The 13,190-nt window shown below is 39.7% G+C and overlaps 1 protein-coding gene across 4 annotated transcripts in view; it reads left to right on the forward strand.

Moving 5' to 3' along the window:
• The window catches only part of AUTS2 (activator of transcription and developmental regulator AUTS2), a 2,093,484-nt gene that overhangs the window by 424,508 nt on the left and 1,655,786 nt on the right, over nt 1–13,190 (forward strand). For all 4 annotated transcript variants that reach the window (XM_073615089.1, XM_073615088.1, XM_073615087.1 and 1 more), the window contains exon 2: nt 981–1,187. In XM_073615089.1, coding sequence (XP_073471190.1) covers nt 981–1,187 — 207 coding nt within the window. The remainder of the gene's footprint in view (nt 1–980; nt 1,188–13,190) is intronic.

Here is a 13,190-nt window from a genome sequence, read left to right on the forward strand (position 1 = left end):
GGCATTCACTAGAAAACGAATAAACTAAATTAATTTCATGTATTTCAGTTAAATTGTTAGTATTTCATTCTGAATCCCTGATTAACCAAAAATTTGTCTGAATTTACATTTGGGCTGAAACAAATTGCACATATCTACAACCTTCATCAGATAATAATCCGGCCATGTGCACTGTCACAAACTCATTCCATCCATAGGTACCTCTGCAAAATAAACTACATTTGGGCTTTTTCTACGTACATAGAATTTTGAGGTAAATGGTTACATATGGATAGCGTCTGGTCACATGACTTGACATGCTTTCTTTGACTTTAGCATTTATTCATTGTAAATACAATCCATTAATACCTGTTACTTCAGAAAGGGTGGTGTTGTAGTGTGATGTGCATGTGCACTGTGGTACCATTTAAAATGAGTGTTGCTGCAAAGCACTACACTTAGTTCTGTGCATTGCAGCAATGTATGGTAAAATGTGTATGTTACCACAACTCACTGGTCTAAAAAGGCACCAAAACTAAAAGCAGTGTAAGGACAGTTTTACAAATGTGCACTGTGGTAATGTGCATAAAAATAAGGCACAGTAATGGATGATCGGTGGTGTTGCGTTGCAGCACACTTATAACACACATCTGTAAATGCGTTGCTTCAGGTGGCTAGCACAGCCAAGGATGCAGCCCATGGGCATTGTGTTGGGCACCAGGGCACCACATTTTCTTTTTTCATTTTCATATTCTTTTTGGTGCAGCTTTTTGACTCCTAGTGTTCTAATTTTACAAACCATAAGCTTTCTCCTTCATTTGTATGTTAACTATCAATGGTTAGTGCATATAAAATATATTTAGCTTTCAATGTATGCTTTTCCTTGAAAATTACATCGTGTTTCATCAATGCCATTAGATCGTTGACTGACTTCAAAGTAGAATTTTTTTTCCACAACTAAAACAACATCTCATACCACCTTTTGTATGGTCTCTTTGTAGAAAGATGGTGCCTTGATGCCAGATGAGCGAGAAGTCAAGCAGCAGACACCTCTCACCAAAAAGAAAAGGGAGATTATAAGCAATGGACTGTCTTATAAACTGCAAAAGAACAACAAGTACGACCCCCACTATGGTTCAGACAGGGAAAATGACCGTAACCTCTGCCAAAAGCTAGGAAAGAAAAGGTTTCAGAAGAGACTCAACCAGGTAAGATACATTTCTTTTTTCTATTTGGGCTGTTTACTACTGAACAGCATGTCAAATTAAACACCAACCTATGACCTGATTTATTCACCTGAGGCAAAAAAAGGATTTTCATAATTAGCTTAGTGCTGCTTTATTAGCCTCTGACTGAGACACAGCTGTCTATATAACATGCAGTGTCGTTATGCAGTTGGCCTCTAAAAATCAGCTATATCTATCAATTCAGTAGGTATTACAGGCTTGTTGGAGAGGTAACTTGTTCCCCTCGTGAATTATACTATTAACTTTTAGACACTTATGTCAGACTCAACCCATCAGGGGCTCATTTCCTAAATCATTTACTTGACTTAAACTGCCAAAGGGCTACTGGAGTGTAAAATATTCTTCTTCTCACATAATTATTCCACTATTATTTTATATGATATAATTTATGATAGTGTAATATTAAGTGTGCTGTGTTTTACCGGGAGCTGTAGATATAAATTATAATCATTGTTTAAACTGAACTAAATCAGAGGTAAATATTATACTTTCATGTATGATATGAAAATAGGTTTATTAAAACAACTTCCATATATTTATATTATACCTCAATATACTGTAAACCTACTATGTTCCCATGGTGTTCCTAATATTAATACATACAACTTTGTTTTAATTATACAATTTATACAGCACTATTGGCATTCCAACAAAGTGCCAAAGTGAAAAAATAAAACCTCTCTTTTTTACTTACTTCCATTCTACTTTTTCAGCAATTTCTAAAGCAACACAGGAATTTAAAGTACATGTCCACTCAAAGTTTTTTACAGAGCTACATAGCTCACCCTTGTCTATTCAATTGTTTTATGGTTATAATGGTTTCAGCAGACAGAAATGATAACCGTTTCAGCAGACTGAAAGTAGGGGGGAATGTTCTACAGGAAGCCATCAGTACATGAGACATCAGTATAAAAGGTAATTTGAGTTTAGGCTTTCCTATTAAAAAGTAATTTTATTATTGTTTGAACTGCAGTTAGGATTTTCCTTAACATCCTGTCTGGTTGAACAATGGTGACAGTGACAGGAAGTAAGGGTAAATATCCCATATAGCAGCAAAAACCAGACAGGAGTTCTAATCATTCTACACTCTATACAAAATAAAGTTTTGGTTAGACATTTTATACATTATTTGTAAATGGAATAAGGACGTTATAGAGTACTACTATTGTTTAACTTTGACACATTATTTGATTACAAATAGCAATGTATTCATTGTATGGTTAAGCAAAGCTCCATATGCTTGTTTGTTTATCATAGTTGCCATTGGATTAATGATGGGCAGAGGAAATTCTTTAAAACTATATCTGAGTCTTTTTTACTCATTTGATATTTCTGGTTTATAACATTTTTCTTTAGTCTCTTATATAAATACATTTTAAATGCTAGCCATAGTGAATATAGCATAACTATAATCAGTCATATTTACAATCAATATGAATATGTATAGATTATGAAAACATTTACGTTAACGTAACCGGGTGGCCCCGCCCCCTCTGACGCCCTGGGAAAGCCATAGGGAAGTCCCTGTGCATCAGAGGGGGTGGGGTCACCCAGGAATATCATGTGTGGCCCCGCCCTCAGCTATAAAAGAACTGTCAAAGCGAAGACGCGTCATACGGCGGGTGCCTCCCATGGAGGTGGGTCGGTCGCATTTTTTTTTTCTTTTTTGGTCCATCGGCGGAGCAAGAGAAGAAGAAGAAGACTTTCTGGGATGTTTTTATTTCTTTATTTTTTAACAAAGGACTTGTCCCAAGCCGTGTCTTGTCATTTTTATCATTTTGACACCTTTTTTGTGAAATGGTAGGGGTACATTTGTACCCCATTACCATTTCACACAGGGGGAGAGGCCAGGATCTGGAAGTCCCCTTGTTAAAGGGGGCTTCCAGATTCCAATAAGCCCGCCCACCCGCAGACCCCCACTGCCAGCGGGCAAGGGTTGTGGGGATGAGGCCCTTGTCCCCATCAACATGGGGGCTACCCCAAAGCACCCTCCTCATGTTGAGGGCATGTGGCCTGGTACGGTTCAGGAGGGGGGGCTGCTCTCTTGTCCCCCTCTTTTCCTGCAGCCTGCCAGGTTGCGTGCTTGGATAAGGGTCTGGTATAGATTTTTGGGGGGACCCCATGCCATTTTTTTTATGTTGGCGCAGGGTTCCCCTTAAAATCAGGTCTGGTAAGGATTTTGAGGGGGCCCCATGCCATTTATTTTTAAATTTTGGCGCAGGGTTCCCCTTAATATCCATACAAGACCTGAAGGGCCTGGTATGGAATTTGAGGGGACCCCCACGCAATTTTTTTTTGTAATTTTGGTTTGGGGTTCCCCTTAATATTCATACCAGACCCAAAGGGACAAGTCTTAAGATACTGCAGATGATCATGGATGACCTGTGGGTTTAGTTCAAATCTAGGTTCAGACTGAACTTTGGCTGTTAGGGCATTTGGAAAAATGTTGCCCATTCAGCCCCTTGTTTGGCTGGAACCTAAAGTCATAGACAGGGAATTTCTACTGCTTCTATATGAGACAGCTTCCCAGTGTCATTGGTTTTTAAGGAAGTTTCGGGTGCTTGTACCCGTTGTGTCACTGGAAACCACTGACGTGACCAGGAATCCATGCTACCTAAGCAAAGGGATAGGGCTGGCAGTGACATCATTGCCAAAATATGGCCACTGGCTCCTGGTCCAAAGAAATAAAAATAAAAACATATATATATTTTTGCATTGGTGCATGTTCCCCAGGGCTATTGCCCACCCCCATGCTGTTGAACCCCACTTAAACCGAATCCAGGACAGTTTGGCTCATGTCTACAAATGAGACAACATTGTAAAATTGGCCAACAGTAGATATTTTTTAATTAGAAAAAGAGTGCAGGCAGGTGATTTACTACATTACTTAAGATACTGCAGTTGACACAACATTGTATAACATTCTGTGATTCTCCTACAAGAGTTAACCAAAAGCCCCTTTATTGGCTCTTCAAAGCCTGCTAGCTAAAGTTCAAGGGCCATTCTGTGCATTATGGTTTTAAAACAATCTCCTGGTCAAATATGTACATTAATTGATCAGGACCATGAATATCAGGCTCTCTCTTTCTGCACATGTGCGCTGGAGCAGTACCCTATTGGCTGATTAGGTGTTTAAAATTAACACAGAGCTATTTTGCTTAAAGTGTTACTAAACCCAGGACCCTTCATTCACTATATCTGGTCTCCCATAGTAAACAGAACATGGAAGTGCAATAGTTTTAGTAAATATAAACTTCTAAATACCTTTTCTCATCAGCAGTATATAGCAGTCTTTTGATTTCTAACAGTGTGTGTTTAAAGCTTGTAGGAGGAGTTTTCATTCCACTCTCACTGCCCTATAAACCTGCAGGACCCCTTACCCTCTGTCACATGCACTCTCCCAAGAAAAAAAAAATGCTCTATCAATACACACCAAACTGAGCATGTACAGCTTGTCCCCTTCCCTCTATACTATCCGGAGGTGAGTTGGAGACACTGAAAGAAGGTGAAGATTGGAGGAGACATGATCAAACAACCTCTTTATACAATGCAGATGATTAACCCCTTAGGTTTCACAGTGAGTATAACAAGTATGCTTTACTGCATATACAGACTGATTTTACTGATGTGGGTTTAGTAACACTTTAAAAAGTGAACATTCACTTTCCAAAGTGATCAGTTTCTACTATTTTAGTAAATCAATCTCACATGTTGCCATACCGTACAATACTTAAAATGCAAATTGTTTGTGTGTATTATAAATCCTCTAATAATCTGAACTGCTTTTGATGATGGAGCTTATACTTTGAGGTTTTTTTGTTTCTTGTTTTTTTTTTTACCAGTACCTTTTACTTGGTCAATCTGGTTTGTCTTAAAGTTTAATAAAAAGCAGAAAAAATATTTCCTGAAGCTTTACAATAATTGCATAACTCAATATATAAAAAGTAAATTATATGCTTTTTGGATACAATATATTCCTTGGTAGTTTTTATTCAAATTGTCTTGGCATTTGAACAGGTAGCATAATGTATTCATCAGCTTAACCTAAAGCTCTGACACCTCTTAGATCTGCAAGCTCTCATGAGTGTGCTAATTAAAGCTTATACTTTTGTAGCAGTATGAACATTTCTCAACCCTTCATTTTCATTTCAGGTGTTAGCAAATATATTTATTAAATGTCTGAAAACTGTAGAAAAACCAGCAATTAAGTGCTACACTGTACACCAGTATTTGGAAGTTATTAAAAGGAACGCTTTAAAGTAAATGAGCTATATGGCATGATTATCTAATAAAATGCAACTAGTAGAATTAACTTTTTCAGGAAAGTTGGTTCATTGTTTAATGCTAATTATGATATTGAATAGCTAATGTTGTAATGTTGACTAGATTTTTGACTATTAAGATAAAGAGCCTTTTGGTCAGGTTAATGAAATACATAAATACATAAATTGCTTTATCATTCCTGATTATTTTTCATTTATTTAAATTTTTATTATGCAAGCTTTTTCTCTAAGCTTGTGTACACATACGCAGCATAGTGGCCATAGTATGCTTTGTGGAACAGCCACTGTTTTCTGTAGCTTGCTCCTCCCTGTAGCACTCTCTGTTTAGTAAAAGGAATGAAAACTAGACCGCACTCTTATAAATACAAGTGATATCAAATAAAAAATAGACAATCGTGTAAAAAGTCCATGATATACAGTCCAAATAAAGTGCTTAGTGCAAATGAATGCTTCCAAATGTGATAAAAAAAAGGTGACACCCAGGAAAGTAGTGCTCTCCCTCTTTTGACAGTAGAAGCACAGTGCACTCACCATAAATAACTTTTTTTTTTAAAGTGGTGAGGGGTTTGAACATCTGTCAGATTTGTATTGCTGCTTGAGTCCCTGCTATGAAGATTCACTTTCCTTAATAAGGTATTTCAGGAAAGTGGTTAACACTTGTGCCTCGCAACACCAGGGTTGTTGGTTCAAATACCAACCACAACACCACCTGCCTGAAGTTTGCATGTTCTCCCTGTGTCTATGTGGGTGTCCTCCCACTCTCCAAAGACATGCTGGTAGGTTAATTTGTGCCTGTGAAAATTGTCTCTGGTATATATATGCATGAATGTAAGTTAGAGACCTAAGATTGTAAACTCCTTGAGGGCAGAGACTAATGTAAATGTATAGTATACTGTATAGAACAGCTCTGAAATTCTCACATGATCAATAGGTGAATACTGTATTTCCACCTTTTGAACAGATATAAAAATATACTTCCAATGGCATATTTTACAGATCAAAAGGGAAAGGAAATTAGAGAATATCATTGTTAGAGTTTACTTAAACTTTAAACATGAAAACTTCAGTAATTGTTTTTTAGTTGTGTCTCAATCAGACATGTATCTATTCTTCTGCCTGAATTATAGTGCTTCCTGAATTCTAGCAACACTTCTTTGATAGTTGTTGCTTGGTAATGCAGCACATTTTTTGTATGACCTGCATTTGTGTTAATTATAGGTTATTCTCAGTTCTGTTTTCTGATACTTGCTGATTTCACTATATCACTACTATTTATTGTGTTATTTTTTTTCATGTACTTACTGTGTATATACTTTTTGTGATGCAATACATATGCATGATGGACAGTTACACATCTTTTTCGGCTCAAAATGTGCTTAGGAGCTTAATGTTCCTTCCACATTCCAGTTTTACTTTTCCTACTTATTGTGAAAGGTACATGCAAACCTTTGATTTCACTGAAGTCGCTGATTGGCTACTGCAATGCTTTCAGAATTAAAATTAGAAATTGACATTTTTCTGATGTGGATTTCATGCTTGAGTTGTAAAGTCTCTAGGGATACATTGTCTTTTATTAGCACTATTAGCTAAGAAATAATTTCACTCAAGGCTTTTTTTTTTTATTATGAGTACAGTATCTGTTATTAAATCTGGATTTTTTTATGCAAAGCTATAATTTACTCCATACATGAAATGTAGCTGTCTGTGTACATAACTTTGAAAGCATTCCACAGGCACAGCTACTGTCAGGAGTGTGTGCCCTCCTTCTCCATCACAGCTGCTGGTTCCAGCATCTTGGTTTTGGTTATGATGCATTTTTCCTGTCTGTCTGTCCACCTGCAAGGTGATTGATGTAGCCAGTCTCTGGGTGAGACCAAACCCGATTTAAGCAAACCAAGCCTGCAGTCTCATGCTTGTGATATTGCTTTTGTAACATGTGCTCCGAGCTCTCTGTTTGTCTGTCCTGCCCTGCTGTTTGGATTCCCTTGTTGATGACCACGGATTGGATATTGACTGTTCTCTGTACTCTCCCTGCCTTTTGACTACGGATTTGACCCTGACTATTCTGAACCTGCTTGCCTTGTACCTGGACTGTCATTGAACCACTCTGCCTTTCTGCCAACCGCAACAGTACCTGTGGTGCTGTGCTCAGTTCACACTTGCCCCAGCATGTTAGCCAGGTACTATAGTATTGTGTATAAGTCCTGGGGGCAACCGAGTACCGCTAGGCTTGCTTGCCTTATGGGAAAGAGGGCTACTATAGGTGAAAAACTATAGCTATAGTGTCTAATAAAATTTGTTGTCATAGTGAACAATTTCCTATCCTTACCTCACAATATCTAATCTTCTGGTAAGGTGAAGTTGTATCCTCAGCCGACATTAACACTTGAGCATTTTTAAACTTATTTGTCTACAACTAACTATGCCCGACTATGCTAAACCTGCAGAATCCTAATATTTGTAATTGTCCCTTGTACACTCAGTTGCTCTATGACCTAGGTTCTGAGAAGTACATGAGTTTTTTTCTGTAGCATCTTCAGGCATTTTTTCCCCCAAAACACTTCAATGGGTACACCTGTAGACATGGAACATTCATGTTTATGCTTGTTTTTGTTCCCGAAAAACTTCTCTCCTTCTATAGAACTGATATCCTCACTTGCCCAACCCAGGATCAAATGCCTAAAGCTTGATACACTTGCAAAAACATATGTACAAAGCTTGTAAAACACCTGAAAAAAATCATTAGAAATACACTTTGCTCAGGTGTGAATGCAGGCTAATATTGTGGGACTTCTATTTGTAGAAGATTCATCTATCCAGCTATCTATATATCAACCATGGAGACAAGATGGAATGAGCTAAGGTCAACATTCAAAGGCAAGTTGACAGATGGGACTGATTGTCTTTAGCTGTGAGGTCCTAGAAAGATCTGACAGGAGCAGTGACAAGGGATTTATAATGTGCTATTTACAGTTTGGTGTTGCAGTATTTCATTGAAGCTGGAGTGCTTTTTAACAGCTGCTTTCATTACTGTTTTTCAGGAGCTGCTAATTGAAATAGAAATTGTGGGTGGGCTCTGTTCAGAAGAATAGCTTTAGATAGAGCCTTGAGAAGCAGCCTGACAGCTGTACACACTCGGCAGCCTGAGCCAGCATCAAATGAGTTACTGTAACTGTGTTACTGTCAGTCGGTGGCTTAACATAAAAAGAATGAATAGCTAATTGATTACTAAGCTGTACATATTGTTTTTCTCCAGAACCGACAACTGCGATGACTGTAAAACACATAATAAGGCATGACACTGCAGACTAACACTCTGAGTATTAGGAATAATGCATGGCTGATTATGTTAAGGACAGTCTTGCAGAAGGTTCAGGTAATTGAAAGTTAATTTGCCATCGCATAATACAACGCTTATCTTGTTTAAAAAAAACTGTTTATTTTCTACAAGTGGCATAATGTTCTAATCTTCTGCAGATCTTCTGTGAGAAAAATAAATCTGCTTAAACCCTATATAATATTCCAGCTAAGAGGAAAACATCTGTTCCTTACTATAAAATAGACTCTGCAACTTACTATGTTAAGACAAAATAATGCCTTTTTTGTTGGATTTATGTTCCTTGCATGCAGTAAATCATAAGTATTTGTAGTAAGCAAAATCTTTAATTGAAATAGGACTATTTACCAGGTAAATTACCTTTTGCGTTTTTCTTATTTCATTGTGCGTAACATAAACACGGTACATAATATAAATATTAATATTTTTGACAATTCAATATAAGCTTATTTGAAAAATCTCCTTTCATATTGCTGTCCACAACTTCCTGGATTCCCTGCATGCTTTACAGCTTCTCCTCTGCTGTTTGCTTTCAATGTCTAAGGACTACATATCCCATGGTACCTGGCTGCCTGCAACAGTGGTTTCTGTATTGAGCATGCCTGTTGAAACTCCTTCTCTCAGTACCTCTGTATTTTATACAGCAGGCAGTGTTAAAATGTTTGTAACCCTAAAGAAAAAAAAATATCCTGTTCCCTTAAAGCATGAATAACAGCACAGTGCTTGTGTAATTTGCCCTTTGTAATGTTATAATGTTAAATAACTGGCTGATCCTGCCTGGTGCTGCCCTCCCCTCTGTAAACTGACCACATTTATCATGGCTGCTGAGCTCTTGATACCGTGGTCAGCGTATGAGCCTCTGTCATCAGCTGTCTCTCCTCTGTCCTCCCCCCCTCCCTTCCTGCCTGTCAGCTAGTGACACTGCCGCTCTGCTCCCTGCCCCTTCTCTTCCTGCTGCTATCATAACTTTGTCATAATGATACAATCCCCTCTGTTAAATAATGTTATGTGCCCACTGTATGTGCTTTGTAAAAAATATGCCGATTTCTACCTTATTTCAGAGCGCCTCTTGGCGCTCACGTGACTGCTCATTACTTTCCTCCTCGCTCAGTGGGAGTTTTCAGCCCCTCCCATCGTAGTTGTCAGACTGGGAGGGTAGAGATGTGAACAGTCACATGAGTGCTGAGAGGCGCTCTGAAATAAAGTACAAATCTGCATTATTTTTAAAAAGCACATATGGGGCACATAATGTTATCTAACAGAGGGGATTGTATGATCATGACAAGATGGGTTTACAACCACTTTAAACGTGTGATACAGCAGTGCCTACTCACATGGCATAGTGAATAGGTTTCACAGTTTCAAGGAAGTAAATGTGTGCAAATCTATGCAAAGTAAGTTTATAAAATTCAAGATCATCCAGATTATTAGCAGTATTTTAGAAATAATTGAAATACGATGTAGAAATTAGAGAGTGACTTTACATTTTGGCCATTGACCATTTTGACCATTGACCATACACTTTAACCACTTCAATACCAGGCACTTAGACAATTTCCCGCCCAGGCCAATTTTCAGCTTTCAGCGCTGTCGCAATTTGAATGACAATTGCGCGGTCATGCTACACTGTACTCAAAAAATTTTTTATTATTTTGTTCCCACAAATAGAGCTTTCTTTTGGTGGTATTTGATCACCTCTGCGGTTTTTATTTTTTGCGCAACAAATAAACAAAGACCGAAAATTTTGAAAAATAAACAAGTTTTTCTTTGTTTCTGTTAAAAATCTTTGTAAATAAGTAAGTTTTCTTCTTCAATGATGGGCACTGATATGGCTGCACTGATGGGCACTGATACGGCGGCGCTAATGGGCACCGATGAGGTGGCACCAATGAGGTGGCACCAATGAGGTGGCACTGATGGGCACTGATAGTAGGCACTGATGGGCACTGATAGGTGGCACTGATGGGCACTGATAGGTGGCACTGGTATGCGGCACTGATGGGCACTCATAGGTGGCACCGGCGGGCACTCATAGACGGCACTGATGGGCACTCTTAGGTGGCACTGATGGGTACTTATGGGTGGCACTGATAGGTGGCACGGATGGGCACTGATGGGCATTGATAGGTGGGCACTGATGGGCACAGATGGGCACTGACAGGTGGCACCGATGGACACTAATGGGTGGCACTGATGACACTGGTGGCACTGATGCCCCTAAGGGTGGCATTGCTGGGCATCACTGCAATATAATGGTGCCAATCAGTGCCCATTTGTGGGCACTGATTGGCACAGATTGGGCACTGACTGGGCACATTGGGCACATGTGGATAGCCATGGGGTACATACTTGGCCATCCACATGTTGCCCCCTTCCCTGGTGGTCCTAGTGGTGATCCCTGGTTTTCCAGTGTGGTCATCTGAGGGGGGCTGCACTGACAAACAATCAGCACAGACCCCCCTGCCAGGAAAGCCGCCTATCGGCTCTCCTCTACCCGCGTCTGTCAAAGGAAAGGCTGATCAATTGCTCTTCCTATTGACATTGTGATCAGCCATGATTGAACATGACTGATCACGTGGTAACGGTGGAGGATCTTTACCAAGAACTGACACACCGCTCCATCGATCGCCACAATGCACGCCCCCGCGGCACGCAGTGGCATGTTATCCTGCTGGACGTCATATGACGCCCAGTCAGGATAGCGGAACCACCGCCCGGCCGTCAATCCGCTATAGGCTGGGCGGGAAGTGGTTAAAGATGTCTATTACTGAAGGTCACTGCAAACCTTTAAATAACACAATGAAGCCTGTTCTAAAATAGATGTGTTGACTAAATCTAGTTTTAACCCCTTGGAGCCAGTGCCTCCCACCCCTTTAAGGGGTTTATGGTCCCAGGAGGTGGGGTAGGGTTTATGATCATGTGATCATCATGATTGGATGCCACGGTGGTCACATGTTCGGAAAGGTCCCATTGACAAGTTGTGATCGGGAGCTTTCTGTTAGCCGCTGGTAACGGTGTCAGGAGGACGCCCTCAGGACAGCTGTATTCACATCAATTCATGCAAATATGATGCCACTCTGTGCCGAGGCCCACCAACCAAGAGGGCGCATATTTGCGTGCGACCTGCGCCAAGGGGTTTATAATTGGACAGCACAGTGTCTTATTGCTTAGCACTTATGCTTTGCAGCTCTTGGGTCTTCGCTTTAAATCACATCCAAGACACTACCTACATGGAGTTTACATGTTTTCCTTATGCTTGCAGGGACTGAATGTATAAAAAGTGCTGTGCAAAATGTTGACACTATATAAACACCTCTGATAAATATTATAATGTATATAATGAACATTGCAAGTCAATGTTGCGGCCTTATTTACTATACTTCTTTGTTGTTGTTTATCTTTATTTGTATATTCCACAGCTTTACTTTTTCATCAGCAAATGGAATTGCTATCCTGCCTTAGCTCTTCTCCTTGTGTCACATTTAAGGGTCACTTACGAAGATCAAATAGCAAATGTGTGAAGGAACATGTGAGAACAAGCACTTTGAAGTGACACAAAATAGTAATGTCTGTCACAGATATTTCCCAGGGTGCTTGAAAAGCTCTGTTCAACAAAACGGCACTTGAGAGGAGAATCATTTGATAGAACTTGAATCTGAAGCCTAGGTGCTCATAAAGAGGGCATCCAGTTATAAACATTTTTTGTAATATTTGACAAAAGATTCACTTGTGTAAGGCTGGAAATTTCAAATTAAATGCAGCAGCTCAGACTGTTGTTGAGTGGACTATGATTATTCATTGGCTTAGAGACTGGAACTAATATGTCCCCATGAAATATCGGAAGAGGTGAAGCCCGGGGCTTGGTTTACATTTTGCAGCCAGCAGGACTGGGTAATGTTAATTTTTCCATATTGACAAAGTAGTGCTCACTTGCTTCTGCATTGACATGTACACACATGCACTTTTCTATTTGATCATATTTGGTCAATGACGTCACTGGGATCCCCATGCCAGGACAAGGGCCTCTTTCCCATAACCAGGGGAATAGGTCCTTGTCCTCATCAACACAGGGACAAGGTGCTTTGCCGGGGGGTCCTTTCTGGCAAGGTAAGCTCCATGTTGAGGGCATGTGGTTTGGTGTGGTTTAGGTAGGGGGTCGCATGTTCATCACCACTTTCCTGGCCATGCAGTCAGCATGCTTGAATAAAGGTCTGGTTTGGGTATTGGGTGGGGACCTCATGTTGTTTTTTTTTTTGCAAGAGATTCCTCCTTAAAATCTATACCAGACTTGAAGGGTCTGGTATAAATTTTGGAGGGGAACAAGCACATTTTTTTTTGTTTGTC

Source organism: Aquarana catesbeiana, linkage group LG02, assembly GCF_042186555.1.
Source record: "Aquarana catesbeiana isolate 2022-GZ linkage group LG02, ASM4218655v1, whole genome shotgun sequence".
Classification (NCBI taxonomy): domain Eukaryota; kingdom Metazoa; phylum Chordata; class Amphibia; order Anura; family Ranidae; genus Aquarana; species Aquarana catesbeiana.